At 40.1% G+C, this 20,286-nt stretch overlaps 1 protein-coding gene across 5 annotated transcripts in view; it reads right to left on the bottom strand.

The window, feature by feature from the left end:
* hth (homothorax) overlaps positions 1-10,529 on the bottom strand; it is a 117,092-nt gene extending 106,563 nt beyond the window's left edge. The window contains exons 1-2 of one of the 5 annotated variants that reach the window (XM_064699704.1): positions 8,892-10,529; positions 28-305 (exon numbers count right to left, since the gene is read on the bottom strand). In XM_064699704.1, coding sequence (XP_064555774.1) covers positions 28-305; positions 8,892-8,906 — 293 coding nt within the window. In that variant the 5' untranslated portion in view covers positions 8,907-10,529. The remainder of the gene's footprint in view (positions 1-27; positions 306-8,891) is intronic. The other 4 variants (XM_064699688.1, XM_064699680.1, XM_064699696.1 and 1 more) reach the window with 4 other exon arrangements.
* Between the last annotated feature and the right edge of the window lie 9,757 nt (positions 10,530-20,286).

Here is a 20,286-nt window from a genome sequence, read left to right as displayed (position 1 = left end):
TAGTAGCAACATTTGGCGTTTACTTACTCATAAATCGCATCCTTATCACGTTTGTGTACCTCTGGTATTGCGCCCATTAGGTGATTAGCAACCGGTGATACATGACTAGGTGTACCATGCGCTCCGGCCCCCGAATGGTAGCCGTGCATCCCAACTGTGGCCGCTGCCGCGGCGTGCGTCATGTGCGGTGAGTGGTGCGAGGGGAGGCCTTGCAGTCCGGGCGGCCGATGGCCGACATGTGGATCATACATCGCCGCGGCCGCGGCGCCAGAGTCCATGCCGTAGCCATGCAGGCCATCGTCATACTGTAAACAAACCAGAGAGTGAGAGAGAGAGAAAGAGAGAGAATATGAGAATTTATACTTATTAGAGATATAATTATATTTATACGATATGTTTCTATGCGTCAGTAAATGCCAGCTACGAATTGTACCTGCATAAATATACGTATATCAATATATCTTTTCTGTAAATATGTCTATCTACATTTAAATTATTTCCAAGCACGTCAACAAAAATTGAAGCCCCCAAAATAAAAGAGGGAAAAAAAACGGTTCGCATTGTGTTTGACCTTGTGATTACTTTAGCTGCGGCATTATATAGATATCTATATGTACATATATACAGATATAAGTATATTTAGCTGATTGCTGTTGTTCTTCTTATTGTTGTTGTCGCTTCTTTTCTTTCAACGTTTTTTGCATATTAATTAAGCGCCAAAATGAGCAGCAACAGCAAAACAGTTAACAGAGAACAGCAAAAAAAAGTAATTTTTAATGTTATCAGTTAATCTGTGTGCGATTGTGTGTGTGAGTGAGCTGGTGCGAGTGTATCTCGCTAGCTCCGTCTCGCTCTCAATTGCAAACTGGTTTCACGTATGCAACAACGGCAACAACTACAAGCAACAACACAAAAATATTTTTTAAAGTTCAACGCGGCTGCTCTCTACCTTCTGTGATTACTGCCTTTTGTGATTGTGATTGCGATTGTTGTTGTTGTTGTTATTCTTGTTGTTGTTGTTGTTTTTGTGTAAGATTTTTATCATTTTTATACTCAAGTGGCGTCGTCGCCGCTTCACACTGCATAATTTTTGGAGCTGAGCATCTGAGGAGCTGGAAAGCTGGAGAGCTGGAAAGCTGAGGCGCAGCAAGTTGACAAGATTTTTGTGCAGCGACAAGAAATGATGGCACTTTTTGCTGCCGAAGTTTTCCCTCGCATTTGTTGTGCCTGTGGTGTGCTTTGTGCCTGTGTGTGTGTGTTGTTATCGGCTTGGAAAAATCTTTGACACTAAATGAGCAATTGACTGAGTGACGCTTGGCGGCTTGGGATTGGCATTGGGCTTGTGATGGGGAGTGTAGTAAGTGGCTGTGATACGAGTAGCTCTTGACTTGGCCAGGATTTGCACCTGACAGTGTGTGTGTGTCTTTATGTGTACGTGTGTGTGTTTGCTTTGAAATGGGTCTATCAATGGCTGACTGTTGCCCCCCACCCTGCATTGCGAGTGCTATTCTCAGGCAGTAGCAGCTGCTGTTGGCAGGTTTTGTGTGGCTGCCACCTGCAAAAAGTACCAAGACCTTTTGTCATTTTAGTCTGCTGGCAATCCTTTAGATACACACAACAGATTAGTTACTGTGCAGCTTTCGGGGCACAAGCACACAAATCGAGTTTTGTTCCGTTTTGCTTTTGTCGCTTTTTATTATATTTGTTGTTTGTTGGTCTTTTTGTCACTCATTCTTGGTGTTGGCGTCTCTGTATGCAGTGCATGCAAGATACAAACTTATAGATACAGCCAGACCGGATCAGTGCCAGACCAGAGAATAAACCAAGCCCGGGCCGGCCGGGGCCAGACCAGGCAGTCGAGCAGTTAAACTATAAAGTTGTTATGCTAATTTTAGTGTTGGTGGCACAGCCAGCGAATGAGCGAATATACAAAGCAGCTCGCGGAGGCAACGTTGTTGCTTTTAGAAATGAGGAAATTGTGGAGCACCAAACAGCTAAACGCCAAACAGCCGAACGGCCAAACAGCTAAGAAAACAAAACAAAGCACAGGCAAAATCACCAACAAAGAGATCTCTGAAAATTACCACAATTTGTACTTGTACATAAGTAATGTGGGAATTGAGCAGCGTTCCCCTGTACTCATTCCCAGTGCCCAAATGAACGGACTTTTGTTACTTTTGTAACTGAACGCGCCAAAAATCGAACAGGCAAACACACTTAAGACCTGGCACTGAAGACTTAAGGCTTTCCCATTTGATTGATGATCATCTGCGGGCTCGAGCCCGAGCCCGAGCCAATGACCTTGTTGAGGCAACGCGGCGCGTCGATTGCTGCAAGCACTGCTCTCAAATACACGCCGCTCCACTACACTCCTTCTCATTCCCTCCTCCTCTCTGGTGAATCAATAACAACAACACAGCCAACAATCAGTGGACGCGAACGGGGACTCGGAATATAACAGCAAACATGACTCTGTTGGTGTTGTCGTCTGATTTTGACAAGTTCAGCGCCGAAATCCTTCAAAAATGTATGTATTTCTGGCCCTCACACACACAATGACAGTGCTGCCCAGGGCTGGGAATGCGGGGGCGACGCTAGCTGTCAGTGACAGGCACAGCAGTTACATAGCCAACAGGACAACAGGACGCATAGCAAGCGAGGACTCAGCGTTCTTGTTGTCTCTATATGTGTGTGTTTGCGTCTGTGTGCGTATTTTTTTCGTGATTGAGAGATATTAAGTCATCGAGCCAAAAATAACAACAACTACAACTTACTCGACTCAATTGTTGGCTTTAAATGCTACAAAATTTTGAGCCGCACTTTAAGCTTGCATTAGGCAGTTTGTTGTGCTCGATGCTATATATAGTTGTGCGCACACATACAAACACACACACACACACACACACACACACACACACACACACACACACACACACACACACACACACACACACACATACACACACACATACACTCAAATGTCAACCTATGGTCGCCAAACCGACCAAAACATTTGCACAAACATTTTTGTCTTTTGAACTTGAAACTGAAAACTGTAGCTAAATACAGTTGCCACAGATGCAGATACAGAAAAAGAAAAAGAGCGAGTGAGAGTGAGAGCGAGACAGAATACGCAGATACAAATAGAGGGGGAGGACGTGAGGTGTACAGTTTAGGCGGCAATCGTTGTGTTTTTGTTGTTTTTAGGGAGTTTATCTAACGGCGCCTAAAACTGACCAGTGCCAGACTGCAAGAATTATAGGTGCGACTGCCTGTGTGCGTGCGTGTGTGTGTGTGGTGACAATGGCCGCCATTTTAGCAAGCCCTTAAACCCTCGACACGTGTCTGTGTCTGTGTGCGTGGGCGTGTGTGTGTGGGTGTTATGTGTGTGCTACATATGCATAAATGTGCTGAACAACTACGAAACGATTGGAGTTGTGCATAAATGTGTTGCCCAGTGTTATTGATTTCTTATTCGGGCAACACTTTTGCTTTTCATTCTTTCACATTCTTAATTGTGCGACGTTGGCCGCCTAATCAAAATTAATTGTTTATCATGTTGTATTTGAGTTTGCTTCGTTTTCTTTTTTAATTCAATTTTTTTGTTTCTTATTTTGCTTGCTTAATTAGCAGACGAGCAGAGCGACCCTGAGATATGCTATTGCCATTGCCTTTAGAACTGGAACTGGAATTGGATGTGAATGTGGAATTGTGGATTTGGTATTGTAGGTGTGTCACAAAGTCGGCCAGAGTTTGGAGTAAGCCGTAGTCCCGAACCCGTAACCCATAGCTGGAGCATTTCATTAAGCTGGGCACACGCCCAGTTTTATTATTTTTTTATTTTCTACTTTTTTGTTTCTTTGCCTTGGGGTCGTTGCTGATGTTTTGTATAGTTTATTTGGTGTTAGACAATTAATTTTTGTTGCGTGCTGCAGCGTTGTTTTAATTTACAGTTGCAGCCACAGTCGATTGGAACACGCTCGCTTTTATTGGTATTATTATTATTACTAATAATAATATTCGGTGCCCTGTGTGGTCTGTCAAACAAAAGGGCTTAGGAAGCAAAATGTAAAACGTATGCTACTAAGAAAAATAATTCATTTTCATTTTTGGCACTCGCTTACTTATTTCTGGAGTTTAAATTGATGTTCAAAAACAAATGCTCAAAGAACAAGTGTATATATATGGCATATATATATTTCAGACGATCGTTAGCTAAATTGAAAGTCGTAGTCGCTACACAAGGCGACAGCAACCAGAAATTCTTGGCATTTTAACATTAATACAAAAAAAAAACAACAAATGACGTCAGTCGGTCATTTATTTAAATAAAAGCAGCTAACAAAATATTTTTTTAAAAAAAACAATATAGACTAGAACAAAGACTAGCACAATTTTCCACGGGCCAAACATACAACTAATCAAAGTCAAAGATAATTAAAATTCGAAGAATTACAGTCGAAGTATCCAAGTACTATATGCATATATTGTTAGCATCAGGTTCAATTCCCTTTCAATTCTATACTTTCTCATGGGCTCCGTAATATTTTTGATAGTTATAAATATATATATATTTAAAAGTCCCATCTAAAAATTAGATTAGTCATTTTGCTTTTACCTAATTTATGTATAAATACGCATGAGAATAAACTAAATACAAATGCACAGACATGTGTATTTGAATATTTCGAATATCGTTAAACATTTGCCGCCTTGTGGCTTTTAGACACTTTATTTCAAGGCACTTTATTTAGTATCTGGAGGTATGTATCTTTTTTAGCTGCGTATCTATATATTGTATTAATTTCTAAATATATATTTAAAAAACAACTTTTAATATTATCTCACATTTTCTATAAATTTTCAACAGCACGCGGCGTCTATTTAATTAAATTGGCTTGGCCCGACAACAACAACAACAACACTAACAAATAGGAAGAAGAAGCTAGCGGAGCTGTGGCAAACTGTGGAGTAGCTGCGTCTGCTTCTGCGTCTGAGTCTGGCATGGCAAAAGTTACTCAAAAATACTAAAATAAATTGCGTGCTGATGGCTCATTTAATTTAATGAGCGGCGTGCAACTTGTCTAAATGATTTTCCACGTCTTTTCGTTGTTTTGCCCCCATGGAAGACCCCAAACATTTTCAGCTTGTATCAGTTAGTTTACAGTACATACATACATACAAACATATATGTATAGATATATTATATCTTTCCCTCATTGTTGTATCCAAGCTCTGCGCTAGAGCGTAAGTCAAAAAGATGTAATGGAATTCACTTAACTTGCCGAAAATTAGTGCTCGCTTAGCGCTAATGCTGGGGGAAATTACATTGTGCGAAATATTTTTAAACAAAATTTTAAAGACGATTTGAGCGCAAATGTAAAAAGAAATGAAACTAATGAAAACACTTCCAACAGCCAAACGGCCTCTTGGCAACAATAGCAACAACTACAAAAACAACGCACCAGGCACCAAACGAGGCACGCAATTTGATCATTAAACATGAAGCTCTTTAGCACACGAAAAACCCAAACACTACCCCTGGAGTCATCGAGTGGAGCTGCAGAGCAGTTCATGTGGTTGGCATCCAATACCTAACCCCCTGAAGACTGTTGTAGGTTCCGTTCCGTTCCTTTCCATTGTAGCTACAATGAGGCCTGCAGCGCTCAATTTTTATGCAGTTTCTGGTATGGCAGTAATAAACATATACATATGCACGCGTAAATTGTATAATTTGTTTATAAATTTTACTTTTAGCTTGTGCAAAGTCCTGAGGAACAAGTTTCCTACGAGCTGGAGATGGGAATAGACCCTATTGAAGTTCCACTTTGCTGTTAAAGACTTTTAAATCTGGCATGACTTATGGGCGACTGTGCTTCTTGATCTTCCACTCACAATTCTTTCTTTGACAGACTATATGAATCATTCCGAGTTAAAAGTTACCAGAACTGAGCTGGCAAATGTCAGATTATCCCCAACTATCCGTTGGTCAGATAACTGTATATACTTGTGCTAGTTATTGCATTAAAAATAGTTTGCTTTTCTTTCATAAATACAATTTCTTAAGGCCCACAGTTTCTTTCTTGTTCGCATAAATTTCTGCTTTTGTTTTTTGAAATATTTCGATAAATGTAATTGATTTAAATGTGGCAACAACTTGAAAATCCCAAATATAATATAAATCATATACACTTTGCATCTGAAAGCTAACTTTTTACTCTGTATTTTATTCTTACTTCTAACATCAAATAATTAAGACATCGCCGAATGTCTTACGGGACCTGCTTAACTTTAATATATTCTTACATTCGATTTTTAATAGATATTTTATAGTTTGATAAAATATAAAAAATGTTTTATTATGGTCTCTAGGCACATAAAGTAGGCGAACTTTTCGAACCTACGGGCGAACGATCTGACTTAGATATAAAAATAAGTCGGCCAACTCTTAAGACTGTAATTTGAAGGGAAACTCGTGCTGCTTGGCACCTAAACCAGACGCCATCGGCGCGATTTGCAACTGAATATAAAATGTGGACTGCTGAAACCCACAAAAGCAAAACAATTTAAGGCCAAATCGAAAAACGGCCGCACATTTAGAGCCCCAGAGCCAAACAAATGGCGAACTGCAACTGCGAGAGGCGAATGTCGAACGGGCTCTCGGACTCGGCCGAATGCCATTTTGTGCTGTGCACTTTTATTTGATTTTTATTATTTTCATTTTCATTTTTATTTTATTTTTATTTATTTTCCGATTTAATTTTCGCTCTCGCGCGCTGAAAACGCGACCAGCACACACTAGACGAATTATATTTTATGCCACAAATTACGCTGCGGTTAACCTTTAAATTAAAATAACACCAAAACAATTTTTGTGTTGAATGTTGCAGCGGGACAGCGGTGCTGAGGAGGGTGTGTATGTGTATGTGTGTGTCTGAGGCAGCTGCACAAATTGCAATTGCCGCTGTTCGCTTTTTGTGATCTTTTTTTTCGTTTTTCATTAACTGCGAGGCATAAAATAATCAAATTATATATAAAAATTGCCTGCTGCCATTTGTTCTTGGTTTTTGTTGTAACGCACAAAAGTGAAAATTATAGTAAAAATAAAGCGAAATGGAATTGTAATTGTAAATAATAAAACCACAGCGTGCTGCCCTCAATGAATGCCTCTTCGCCTGCCTCTGTCCTCTCCAACCTCGCCTCACCTCGCTCGCCAATGTGCAATAAAATTATATGCATCACATCAAGCACACACACACGCAGAGACCACACAGCCAATGAACCTGGGCCGTATGGGCATTTGATGGAATCGGATTCTGAGACTCACCGAAAGAGAGCGAGAATTTCGCGTATTAAACCACAAGAGTAAATTTATGTGCCTGCAGCAACAACAACAACAACAGCTTCAATCCGAACCGATCCCATCCAGACCGAACCGAACGTAACAGTGAAATATTAAAATCACCACAAAAGTCCCGCGGGCAGTTTGTACTGTATTTTTTTTTTATATTCCGTGTCTTTAACTGGCCTTTCCCCAGAGTGCCAGGCCTTACCCATGTAGGACAGTGTCATAACTCTCTGGCATGGCCGGCATATACATAAATACACCTAATGTTAATTACAAACTACGCGCGCACACACACACACACGAATTTACTTATACTTTGATTTGCTCTCGTTTTCTTGTATTTTCTAACGATTTAACGATCCATAGAAATATCAAGTTCGCTTCGCACATATATGTTAATTAGTTCATAAAGTTAAAGTTGGTAAATAGAACACACAAAAAAAACGAAAGAAAAGAGCGCTAAGTAAGTTGGTCAGTCAGCTGATTAGTATTTTTGAAATAGCCAGAAGGGGTTTTCGAAAAATTATAATAATTAAAATTATAATAAAAATTATATAGAGATATATATGAACCATAAAATAAGTTATTTGAAGTAGATCAAGTAAAACAGTAAGCATATATTCAATAAATTGATATTTTAGTTGTAAAACTAAATAAAGTACAAGTTCAAGTTCTAAACTGAGACTAGCTTTAATAATTGGGAATCTGTCGAGTTACCTTTGAACTTCATTTTCGTTAACATTATGTAAACTGGATTTAGTTGAAATATACCCCATACTAGCCGAAGCTAATATTTGAAAATAATAAACAATTGCAGACCTATTATAATTTGTGAATATAAATACATGTGCACACACATTTACATACATATGTATAAAGATTATCAGCTTGATAAAATTCTAGCAATTATAATATTTTTATAGTCTGATATCCCTATAAAACTCTTGTCACGCCACAAGCACTAAATATATGTATATATATGTATATATATGTATATGTATATACATGTCTGTATGAAAGGAACAAAGACGAATGCTGACGGCTTCGAAAGAATACATAATAATTCAACACATAATCGGAGATGGGATCTACATGAGTTCTTTCTGACTGTAATTAACAGAAATTGTCCGAAATTATAGAATTAGCTGTAGAATTTGACAATTGGCAAAAAATCACAATTTCAAAAAATTAACAATTGCCAAATCAAACGACTCTATCCAGCAGCACGAAGAATCCAAGAAACAGCCCCAAGACTACTTCAAGAATTGTCACCAAGAAACTTATCACAAGCACTTTCTATAGTATTATATAATTTCAGGCATAGATTAAATTATTTCACACTAATTCCCCGATCTCAAGAATATCAACAACTCGAATGGAAACCCGAAATGGATGCCTTATGCGAAACGCCGTCGCCTGAAATTGCCGTCGCCAAACGGGAACTTGTGAACATGGAATTTCTGACGCTGAGGCATAAACTTTTGGGATTGGGTTTTTATATTTTGGGTTTTCTATTGATAATTGGTTGGATTGATTTACTTACCCTAGGCTGAGCCATTAATGCTCTGGGAGCGACGTCTAACCCGATTTGTGCCACTTTTAGTGGTGTACAGAGGACAGTTGGCGGCGCAACACAGAATGAGGGGCCCGCGTCCCTTGCGTCCTCGTCCTCCCTGGCGACGTGATGAACTCTATGGAGTAAGATCTGTCAGATCTTGGGGCCTCCTGGTATGCTTGATGCGCTTGGGTTAGTTGTACTTTTTTTTCTCGTGACACTCACAAAAATATTATTAGAATTTGTGTATTTTGAATATTTTCAATTTCTTTCTTTCTCTCTTCTTCTCTTCTCTTTTCTTGATACGTAGTTCTTGCTCTGCTTCTTTCTATGCTTTTGCACTACTGCTTCTTCTTCTTTATTATTTTTTCGGTTTTACACAGGCACATTTGTTAAAATCTTTGCTTTAGATTTGTTTCATTCTTTGCTAAGATTTATGTATTTAATATGTTGTTGTTTTTGTTGCTGGTATACTTTGTTGTTGTAATGACGCGCGCGTTTTTTTATTAGCGGGAGATCTTTTTGTTTTGTATTTTGTATACATACATACATATATAAATGTTTATATAATATTTACATATAATTTCTTGTAGTTATATATTTTTTTTGTTTTTGTTTTGCGGTTTATAAAAATCGTATACAATTTGTTTTCATTGGGGTTGCCGTTGCAGTTGTTGTTGTTGTTCCTTTGTTGTTATATTTTTTATATTTATTGTTGTTCTAAGTATACTGCTGAGCTGGTGTTGTTGTTGTTGTTGCTGCTGCTTGTGTGGGCTAGGCAACATAGTTTGCAGTTGCTGTTGCCTTTTAGCTCTGCTTGTGGGTTGTTGTTGTTGTCATAAATCCATTGCTCGGGCCTTTGCAGCTGCTGCTTCTTCTTCTTCAACTTCTAACTGTTCCTCTTCGACTGTGTTGTTTTGTTGTATATTTGTTTGCTTGTATGTCGTATACTTCTTGCTTCGTATAATATGCGCACTATTTATCACAGCTGCTTCTACATACTATAATATACTACGAAAAACCAAAAGCTTGTTGTCAATTTTCGTACAAATCAGCAGCCAATCAACATCAACTAACTGTTTACAATTTATAGTTGCATTAACTGCACTTTGTTTTCTTTTTTGCTTCTAACGAAACGTGCAATCGGAAAATGTTGCAAATGTTGTTTTAGCGACGGTAACGCGACGGCGAAGGCGACGGTGACGGCGGCGGCAACACGACGAAAGTGCGTTATCGTTGCTGCGTAACGCGTAACGTAACGTAACGACCGATCGTAACGTCGCGCAACGAGACGCGCGCGCTTTTCGGGTATTTGTGATTTGATATATTTTTTTCTGGCTTGACGGGGAGATCGCGACGAGTAAATTTTTGGCGGCGTCCAAAATTTGTTCCGCTAGCTGTCCGCAGTTGTGGTTATTACTAATGTTGTTGTTGTTGTGCAGTGTGGCAATAACAATAATAATGCTATGTAATAGCAATAATAATAGTAATAATAATAATTTTTCTCAACGGTTGCGACGTTGGCGACGGCTTCGGCGTTTTGGCTTCGCTTCTCGCTTCGCACACAACACAGACAGCACAAGCACAAGCACGTCGTACGCGGTTCGAAGGCAAATACACACTGTCAATCATGCTCATGCACGCTTGCACGCCGCTGTCTGGTCGATCGTACACTCACACATACGTACGCACACAGTCGCAAAGACGGCGGCGACGCAACAATTGTGCCATTAAAAAAGGTTGTACAAAGCGGTGGCTCATAAATTTGCCAGCAGTGCGAGTGCGATGGCTATACAAACACATCTGACTCCGGCGAATTGTGGTGCGTGCGTGTGTGTGTGTTTGCGCCTGCTGGTCGCTTTGTTGGTGTAATTACGGCGAATTGCGCGGCGAAAGCGCAGGCGCGCTCTTGTGAGCGCACTACAAAATGGGGCCCAAAGGCAGAGCGCAAAGGATGATGACTGATTTGTTAGTACGCCTTTTCTGTCATACACACACTTGTCACAATCTGGCCTGGGCTGAGCTACTCTACTGCGCTCAGTTTTGCTATGTATTTTTTGTTTTTGTTTTTGTTTTTCCCATTTGTTTTTCGACTCTTTTTGCGCAACGACGACGTCGTCGTTGTCGTCGTCGTCGTCGTTGGCGTTCGCTCAACGTTCGTTCATTCGTTTGAAATTTATTTGGCTTTGGCCAAAAGGAGACGGCTTATAGGTTTTGGCCGCTGCTACCGTCGCATCGCCTCTCTCTGCTGCTGCCAGCGTCGTCGTCGTCGTCGTTGTTGCCGTCGCTGTGCGTGCGTTGAAAATCAGCAAAAACCAATCCCATTTGTTATTTTCGCTTGAGTGAGTGGCAGTTTGCATCAGTTTGCCATTCAGTCTTCTTTGGCCGCCCCACCTGTGCGCGCAGGCATTGGGCATTGGGTGGTTTTTGGGCTGGGGTTGAGCGTGTTCTCTGCGCTCTGTGCTATGTTTCTCGTGTTTGTGTCAGTGAGTGCTTTCAGGTGTTTTCTAGCCGTTGCCACTCCAGACGTTGTCGTTTGGCATTGCCTTTGCCTTATGCTTGCTTGCGCTTGTCCGTCACTTCGCATCGCGCTCAACTTTCGCTCAATTTTTTTTTTCGCTCTTAGCCAACTTACACACACAGAATCATACAAAGAGAAGCACCTACAAACACACACGCATGCATACATAGACAGTTGAATAGGCAACGCCTTCAAAAGCTGCAGCGACGTCGTCGTCGTCGATGTCGCCGTCGCCAGGCGTCATGGCGATCCAGCCACTTAGCCAATGATCCTGCCAGCAGCAACAGCAACAACAAAAGCAACAATAAAAACAACCAACAGCTGTTCGCACCGTGAACTTTGTGTGCAATAATAAATCGCGCGCCGATAAATTCAACTGCCCAAAATGCATATCCTGCCGCTGCCGTTTGTTATTGTTGTTGTTGCTGCTGCTGCTGGCGACTTCGTCGCCGTGTCGTCGTCCTCGTGGCAGTTTAAAAAGCAGTTAACACATATTCCGAGGCAATTTTTCAACAACGCATTTTTGGTCTGTGTGTCCTTTTGTTTTTTTTGTTGTTCCTGTTTTCCGATTTTATTTTTTATAATTTTTTGGTTTTTGGCTAACCGGCGTGCGGCGCCCGGTCGCCATTTTCATTTTTGGGGAGCCAACGGCAACATGGGCGGCTGCTGCGTCGACGCCGGCGCTCGTTTTAATGCTGCCGCCGTTTTTGCGCGTTTTTAGGCAAAAATGAAAAATTGCTTTGTTTTTTGTTTTGCTGCCTGGCTGACTGTATGGTTGCCTGGCTCGCTCCCTGGCAAGGATGTTGCCACTGTTACACCGATGACAAAGATAATAATAATGATGATGATGATTCTGCACTTAATCTGGTTTCCATTTCAAAACAGCTGATCATATTTTGTTCTTATTACGCGTCTTTTCCCTATTGTTGTTGTTGTTAGGAGGTGAGGAGATTGTTCGGCCTCTGGGAGAGTCACTTGTCCTCGTCTCCATTCTCCCGCATCTTTCGTCTTACTGTCGCCCACTTGACAAATTTATGAGACGTTGATTGATTTGCGGTTTAAGATTTTTCCCCCAACTTTTTTCAATTTTCATGCAAAATTGTTGCTGTTGCCGTGTTGTTGTTGTTATTGCAGTGCCAATGTGCTTAAATTTAAGACCTGCTAATGCAAATTTGTGTGCCAAATGTGAGCGAAAACAAAGCGAATACAATTCGTATTCATTTGAAAATTCAATTAAAAGTAATAAATTGCTAATTTATTTGAGTGTGTTGAGTGCTCGGGGTAAATAGAAAAGGTGGGTATTGCCAAAATGGGTTTGAAGATAGAAACGACTAAAGTGGCATCCGTGTGATTTATAACAAAGTTCAAGGATTAAAAGGCAAGGATGCAACGATATACGAGTCAAACTATACAACAAGGTGGAAATCTTTTAAGATAATTTACTAATTTGAAATATATGGAGCTTCAGATTTGACTAGGGTTGAGATTTTGATCAACTAGCTGAAGAAAATTATATTTTGTCAGCGCTCAGTTAAATAATTCCTCTAACAAACAAATATTTTTTTTCTATTGTATTCTAAAATTTATGACTATACGAAATTTAATTATTATTAATTTATTATCATGCATGTATGTTTACTTTTCAACTATAGTTATTTATTTAAATTGATCCTCTAGTTAAATTATCGCCAAGTGAATTAAAGTTGTTCTTATTGTAAAACGCGCTCTATTGAATCTCTTACATAATGTGAATTAAATGTGACCCGTAAATAGTCAGAAATCTAATTGAAACGGTAAATGGGACCACATTTGATTGGGTCTGCAAGGTGCATGTTATATAAAAAAACATTTTAAAATCTGGCTTTAACACGCTAAAGTTCACCAATTAAGAGTTAAATTTTTATATAAAAGTTAGCCAATCAAACAAGGTTTGAGCTGCACTCGAGGAAAACCAAATATCTGCACTTGTTAGTAATTTTGTTTATTGCATTCTTTAAGAGCACGCAAAATGGAAGAAAATTGTAATGGGAATTTAATTTAATTTAATATAACAACTTGGCAAAATTGAGGAGACCATGAAATTTAAATAAGCAGACCCCAAGCAAAGAGCGAAGGGCGCACCGAGGTCTCCACCCACCGAGGAAAAAAGATAGAGGAGAAAAAGAGAAACGGCAGCTTGATAATAAGACGAAAAGCTCAAGGCAGCAAAATTTCATTTGGAAACTTCCAATCCCAGACGAGCGCTGAGCGCTGAGCATTGCTGCGGCATTGATAGGCGAGACGGACGAAGAAAACTGTGTGCGAGCGAAAAATAAGGCGATGAGAAAGCTCATGCTCACACACACACACACAGACAGCGCATAATACATATACACAAACACACACACACATACAGAGGAGCAGACTGAGGCGCAGCCAATATGATTTAAAGCGGTGGCAGCGGGCCCCAAATGAGCGCCAACCGTTGCTCGCTCACACTCGCGCACACACACGACAGCTGGTGCTGTTGTTGTTGGCGCTGCTGCTGTGCATGACAATTCATCTCTTTCTTATAAACGCAATTTATCAAATGAAAACGACGAGCGAGCGACAGCAAAGATGAAGACGACGACACGATATCAAGTTGATGTGAATGTGCCTGTTTGTACGTTGTTGCATGTGTGTGTAACTGAAGCTGCGTGTGTGAGGCGAGGCTCACTCAAACTCAACTTGAACTGAGCGCCGTATGCCGAGTGCAACACGAAAGTCGCTCGCGAAGCGAAATAAAAAAAATTAAAAATGGCACATGAAGAAAAATAGGAGTTGCCGTCGGCGCTCGAGAAATCAACAACAACAACAGCAGCAACAGCGACAGCGACGATTTTCTTTTTGGCAGACCCCAACTGGTTGATACTGAAAAACCGCCATAATCTTGACAGACAAGTGCACACTCGCTCTCTCATACACACACACTCACCGAACGCGCCGCTCTTCGCCGCATTGTTTTCGCTTATATTTCGCGCTCAAACGGCCATTTCGCTGCACTTTTAATGGTTTGTTTTTGTTTTCGTTGCGCGCACAAGAAAGAGAGCAGTAAACGAGCTCAGGACCGACGATACGACGATACGAATTCGCCGCATTGTACGAGCGGGCTAGCATGATATATGCGCATTCGCTTTTTATGGCAAACCGAACAGCTGTTTATGAGGCGCGTACAGTTTAAGAGTCACTGGATTTATACTCCCGGCTAATTTGTATTATTTTTTGCACATTTAGTAGACAAAACGTTTCGTTTTAACATTTACCTGCTTACATAAATTCATATTTACCTGTCCGCTTGCATACCTTACCTTCGCTTAGGTCCAGCTAAAGACTACAAACGAAATTTTGTGACTTTCAACGCTTGACGCGGCCTGCCATAAACGACTTAGGAGGACTAGTCTCTGCCCTTTACCTGGTCCAGGACTCGCACCCACTGCGCTTTCCGGCCAAGTCATTCAACCCGCCATGCAAAAAAAATTGCAAGGACTCCATTAATTCCCTGCGGTGCCGGCATTGAACCAGCCTTATTTTTCAGCCAACAACAGAGTCTATGTTGGACCAAAAAATAGATCGATATACACAAATAAATATGCCGGTCATTGGCGGCGCCCCCTACCCTGCCCAGTACAACGCAGCCAGCGGCCCACGGGATGACAACTTGTCGTCTCGTCACTGGGTCGTCTGCTTGTGACAGGCGGCGCCGCTGCCCCCGGCGGCATTAAACTGTTGCCCGAATTTCAGGACACGGCGATGTTTTAAAGCCACTGCGCCGAAAGTTTGCGAAGCGTTGGCAATTTGTAAAACGGAAAGGCGAAAGGAAATTGCCCTGTGGCAGCTTTAAGAACGCTTAAAGGGAATCAAAACGGCACTTACCTGGCATTTGCAGGGCTAAAAAATAAAGAAGCCGCTCTCCGGGAGCGACCATTCATCATACGTTACCTGCAAGGCAAAAGAAAATAATTGAAAATTCATTTAATTTCGTATAGACAGGAAAGTCACAGTTTCAGTCACCCAGCGGCATGCAAATGAGCCGAAGGACTGCGACGGCACCGGAGGATTAAGATGCATCTCAGCCAGCCTGGCCACATGTGTCGTGCACGCCCCAATCTCCGACCCTCCCTCTCTCTCTCTTTCTATGCTGAGCGATCTTGTGCATTTGTTTCGGGCAGACACGAGAAAATGTTTTTCGTTTTTGATTGATTGCCCAGAAAAACCACTTGAAACTGTCACAGGCGAGAGGGGTGAGAGGGCCCAGGCCCGGGCTAGGCCTGGGATATGGGATATGAGATATGGGACATTGGACAGCGAATGAAGTGAAAATCACTTCGACACACACACACACACACACACACGTTTTCCAATGAAAAACTACTTATGGATGCTGTCTGTCTATAAGTAAATACACAACACGACTTAATAAAAAGATGAAAAGAGGAGGCTGGGCGATCGGGAAATGCTCAACTTTTAGTTGCCGCATTATTTGATGCCTTTTCAAGCTCTGAAGAAGACAAGACAAGTGTTTCGCGGAGATATTTCCAAAAGGGATCTTCATGTTCAAGTGTCTGTATCAAGGGAATTCTTTATCTTATAATAAAGTAGAACTAGAGTTTTAACTATGTGTACATATTATTAAAATTTATAAATAAATTAATTCAATTCAAGTGAATTATAAACTATTTAGGTTTTATTTATTTTCTTTTCTGAGTAGGAATTATTATGTGGTCCAATTCAGATTCAGTATTCACCTGCCATATTTCAGTGGAACCTTTACTAAATACTGTAAGACTATTTATATAAAAAACGAATGACTGACTGATTGGCGAAACACACAATTACCTCTTGTGATTGAAGTGCACGCTAAGAATTCCGCTCGCAAACGTGGAAAATTTGTGGAATACGAAACAACAAAAACAATAGATTGACTAGCTAATTGATTTATATAACAAATATATAGGCCTTAAAGAAGACAGAGTGAGTTATTATTAAATAAAGTGACAAATGATGATAGATATGGAAAAATATGGAGGTGAAAGAATCTTAATCTCAATTTGTATAAGAAAATTTTAAATGCCAAATAAGAAAATAATTTTTAAATGAGGCTACGCAGATAAATTTGATTCCTTTGGTATTGTGGAAATATTCGTAAGTTGTTAGATTCTAAAACTTACAAATCTCATTAATTTATTTTACAGCATTCAAAAATGCAGTCCCTTCATTTAGATCCTAATTAAAAGTCAACATTGGTCTGATTCGATAAGAGATAAAAGAGATTAAAAACAGTTCCTCTAAGGATAAAAAGCCATTTCAAACTTTTTTTTAAATATTTACATATTAGACTAACTTTCGCAAATATAATGTACAAAACTTAAATTTAGGGGAAAGTTTTTAAAATGAAAAATTTGGCATTGGGAAAAGCTTGCGATTGTCCTTGTGGCTGGGCGAGCTCTACTCCCAAAAAGAGAAGAAGCTGCCCGCTCCCGTATGACTCCAGCTTGTCGGCAAACTATTGGCACGTTTTATAAAAAACGCACACACACGGAGGCACAGAAAACACACACGCACAACAGACCAAGCGACCATAGGAACAGGCAGTGAAAGCGCGATGGAGAGAGGAAGCGGAGTGTAAGAGAAAGACAGCGAATAATAATCTACGAAAAATAAATTTATGTGCATTTCCGTTTTTGTTTTTTCCTTCCGTTTAAGTAAATAACAAATATTATTATCGCTTGGCCACAGCGCAAGGAGCCAAAGGACATGACAGGACGGCATGGTTGGAACCCAGTCCACAAAAAGGCAAGCCAAGTTCTCGTTGAAGATAGTTCGTCAGTTCAGCGACAACACAAAGTAAATAAAATGTGCACAACTAGCAGCAGCAGCAGCAGCAGCAGCAACAACAACAACGACAACAGAAACAACAACAATCACAAAAGCCAGGCAAACAACAAAAACAACAAAATTAAATAATGCCACAAACGATTTCTTATGAAATGTTCAAAAATATACAACACCCCGACAACATCGACAGCGACACACACATTCACACACACACATTCCATCCGGCATGTGTTGGGGTAGGGGGCTGTGCGAGTGGGGGCTGTGTATTGGGAGTCAGAACGGAAGCCGCCGCCGTCGAGCTCTACAAACAGCAATAACAACAACACGACTCTGGCCTGTACATACACAAACCAGCAAATAACAACAATAGCAACAACAACAACAACAACAGCAACTCAATGAAATTATTAATGGTCGAAAACTGCAGTTCAGCCCGGCGACGGAGAAGGCGACGGCAACTTGGTGACCAAATGGTCAGCACACGACGCCTCGGCCCAGGAGCTGAACGCGACCAAGTACACGCACACTCACACACACAGAGTCCGGGGCAGCCAGGCAAATAAATAAATAAATAAACAACAAACTCTAATTAAACGTTGTTTCGAGTGTGTCGGCATTTCGATAACGAAGAGAAAGAAAGAACGTGGCCCAGGCCGGCGTCCTGTGGCTGCTTCTGCGGCTGCTTCAGCTTCTGGTCCAACGCGCTTTATCGGGCTTCTCCAAGTCATTCAGGAGGCAGCCCAGTGGAGCCAGCACCCGCAGCAGCAGCAGCAGCAGTAGCCCTGGCGCTGGCCTTTTGCTTGTTAAAACTTGCCAAAAATTCAATCTGTTTACCCATAAGCCAAACAATGAAAACAACAGCAAATGCAATAAAAATAAGCTTATAATCAAAGTGCAACAATTTGCGCTCAAGGTCGTGCGCAATGTGGCAAAACGAATACATAAAGCAGCCTTCAAATAAAAACTACAAAAAAGGATCACCATATTATCAAAATATGCAATTGTTTCGCTAAATCGAATCGAAATCGAAAAATATCGATAATATCGAAAAATAAAGATCCGGGCTCGAATCTGAGGCTGGTGATGAATGCAGTTAAGCCTCTGCTGGAGCATATAGTTCAAACGCATGCTTAAAAGTTGACTACTGAGTAGGTCATTTTAATAATATATATCATATATCATTTTTAAGTGATCCAATCAGTCAGGCAACTAGGACCGAATGCTAATCAATTTAAATTAATTTTAAATTTAGCAACACATCGTTAACAATAAAAAGCTATTTTAAGCTGTGGGGTAATAGTTAAAAGAATGAACGCTGTGAACAAATATTGATAACTAAGTTTATAAGTTTGTAAGTTTTTCAGATCAGCTTCTTCAGCAGCCGCATTCAGCTGCTGCGGCATCCCAATCCCCTTCACTGTAAATATCCCTTCATTGTATGTACCCTTCATCGTAAATACTATTCAAGCTGCAAGACATTCGACTCTATGCCTTATTTCACACCCTTTTGCTTGGTATAGATCAGATCGATTCCAGCGCCTAATAAAACAAATTGAATCTTAAAAAAAAATAAGTATATCCATTTCTCACTTCACCCAGGTTTAATCAAACAATTCCGCGAGTTCTGAATCCTAGCTAAACTAATCTGTCACATGCGCAATTTTCTAACATTTTAATAAACATAAAACTTAAAGTTAATTAAACGCATTTTTAGGTATCAAAAATATATTTTGTCCTAAATTCAATTTATTTTGGAAATGCCAAGCGAAGCCTGTTTTTGTCTGTGGAATACCTAAAGCATTAAAGTAACAAATGTTGAATTTAATTGAAATCTCTTAACCTGGGCTTAGAATAGATCGCCAAATAATAATCGACGTAGATAGTAAATATTATCTTAACTACATGTATTTAAAGTCCTAGACGCAATCAATTTTTATCATTATGAGAAAGTTTAAAAGGAAGTGGAACGTGTGGAACGAAGTGCTTATTTTGTATTATGATTTCTAATCATGCATTATACTTACTAAATAAAAATAATTTAATTTATATTTTATTAATATAATTACGTTTTTGGTTTACCATCTTTTCTTTAGCTAGAGCTTTTGCATGTTAATGTGCTTACTTATAATGTGACTATTAAGAAGATAATTATTGAACGGTTTATTGATGTTTTATGACTTAAAATATCGCAAATCAATGTGAATTGCAAATTGAGGCTATTCGATAAGTTTTTAGAGCAAAAACAACTCTGTTTATAATGAAAGAATCGCTTGCTAAAAAGTAATTCAGTTCTGGAACTGATGTCACATTCAAATGCGGATTGCCAGCTCGACCCGAATGACCTTTAGCGTGACAGCTCGCATTCAGAGCTCCCTAAAAGCTTTGCACATCAAAGCGCGGAAATGCTGCCAAACCGGCTAACTGACTCTGACTAACCGACTAGCCAGTTGCTCAGTTAATCCCCCGAAAATGTAACATTTTTTTTCTTTTTGAATTCTTTCTGTTTGATTTTTTGCCATGAGCATTTGCATAACAAAAGCGGCTCCAAATCGAAATTTATAAATTGATTTTATTTGGCAAATGCAAAAATGTTGCAGGCTAAAAATACAAATGAAAAAAAAAAAATAAAAAAAAAATCAGGGCCGAGAGCGCGCAGCCAGGCTGTTGAGAAAGGGGTGAGGGGAAATGCTCAGGTACTTTGAGACGTTTGAGTTCTGGTCTTGGTGGACGAGTTGTTTGTGTTGTTTGAGCTGCGAATTATTACATTTTTAATGCTGGCATTTACGTCAAATTAAATTTAATTGTCATTTCCAGCGAGCGAAAACAACAATTCGCAACAACAATAAAGGCCAATAAGTATAAGGAGGGCAAAAAGAGAAATGCGACTGACGCAGATTTTTGGCCGAAGGACCAAAAACGGTACGGAATATACGATTTTCAGATACATTTATATTCCCTCTGACGTCATTTTCAGGTTGTTAAACGCCTAATGATCAAAACTCATAA

The sequence above is a fragment of the Drosophila montana genome, unplaced genomic scaffold, assembly GCF_035044405.1.
Source record: "Drosophila montana isolate Dmon_TW-CO22-7 unplaced genomic scaffold, ASM3504440v1 contig_1083_1, whole genome shotgun sequence".
In the NCBI taxonomy this organism is placed as follows: domain Eukaryota; kingdom Metazoa; phylum Arthropoda; class Insecta; order Diptera; family Drosophilidae; genus Drosophila; species Drosophila montana.
Note: the sequence above shows the minus strand (reverse complement) of the source record. Positions and strands in the feature narration are given on the sequence as shown.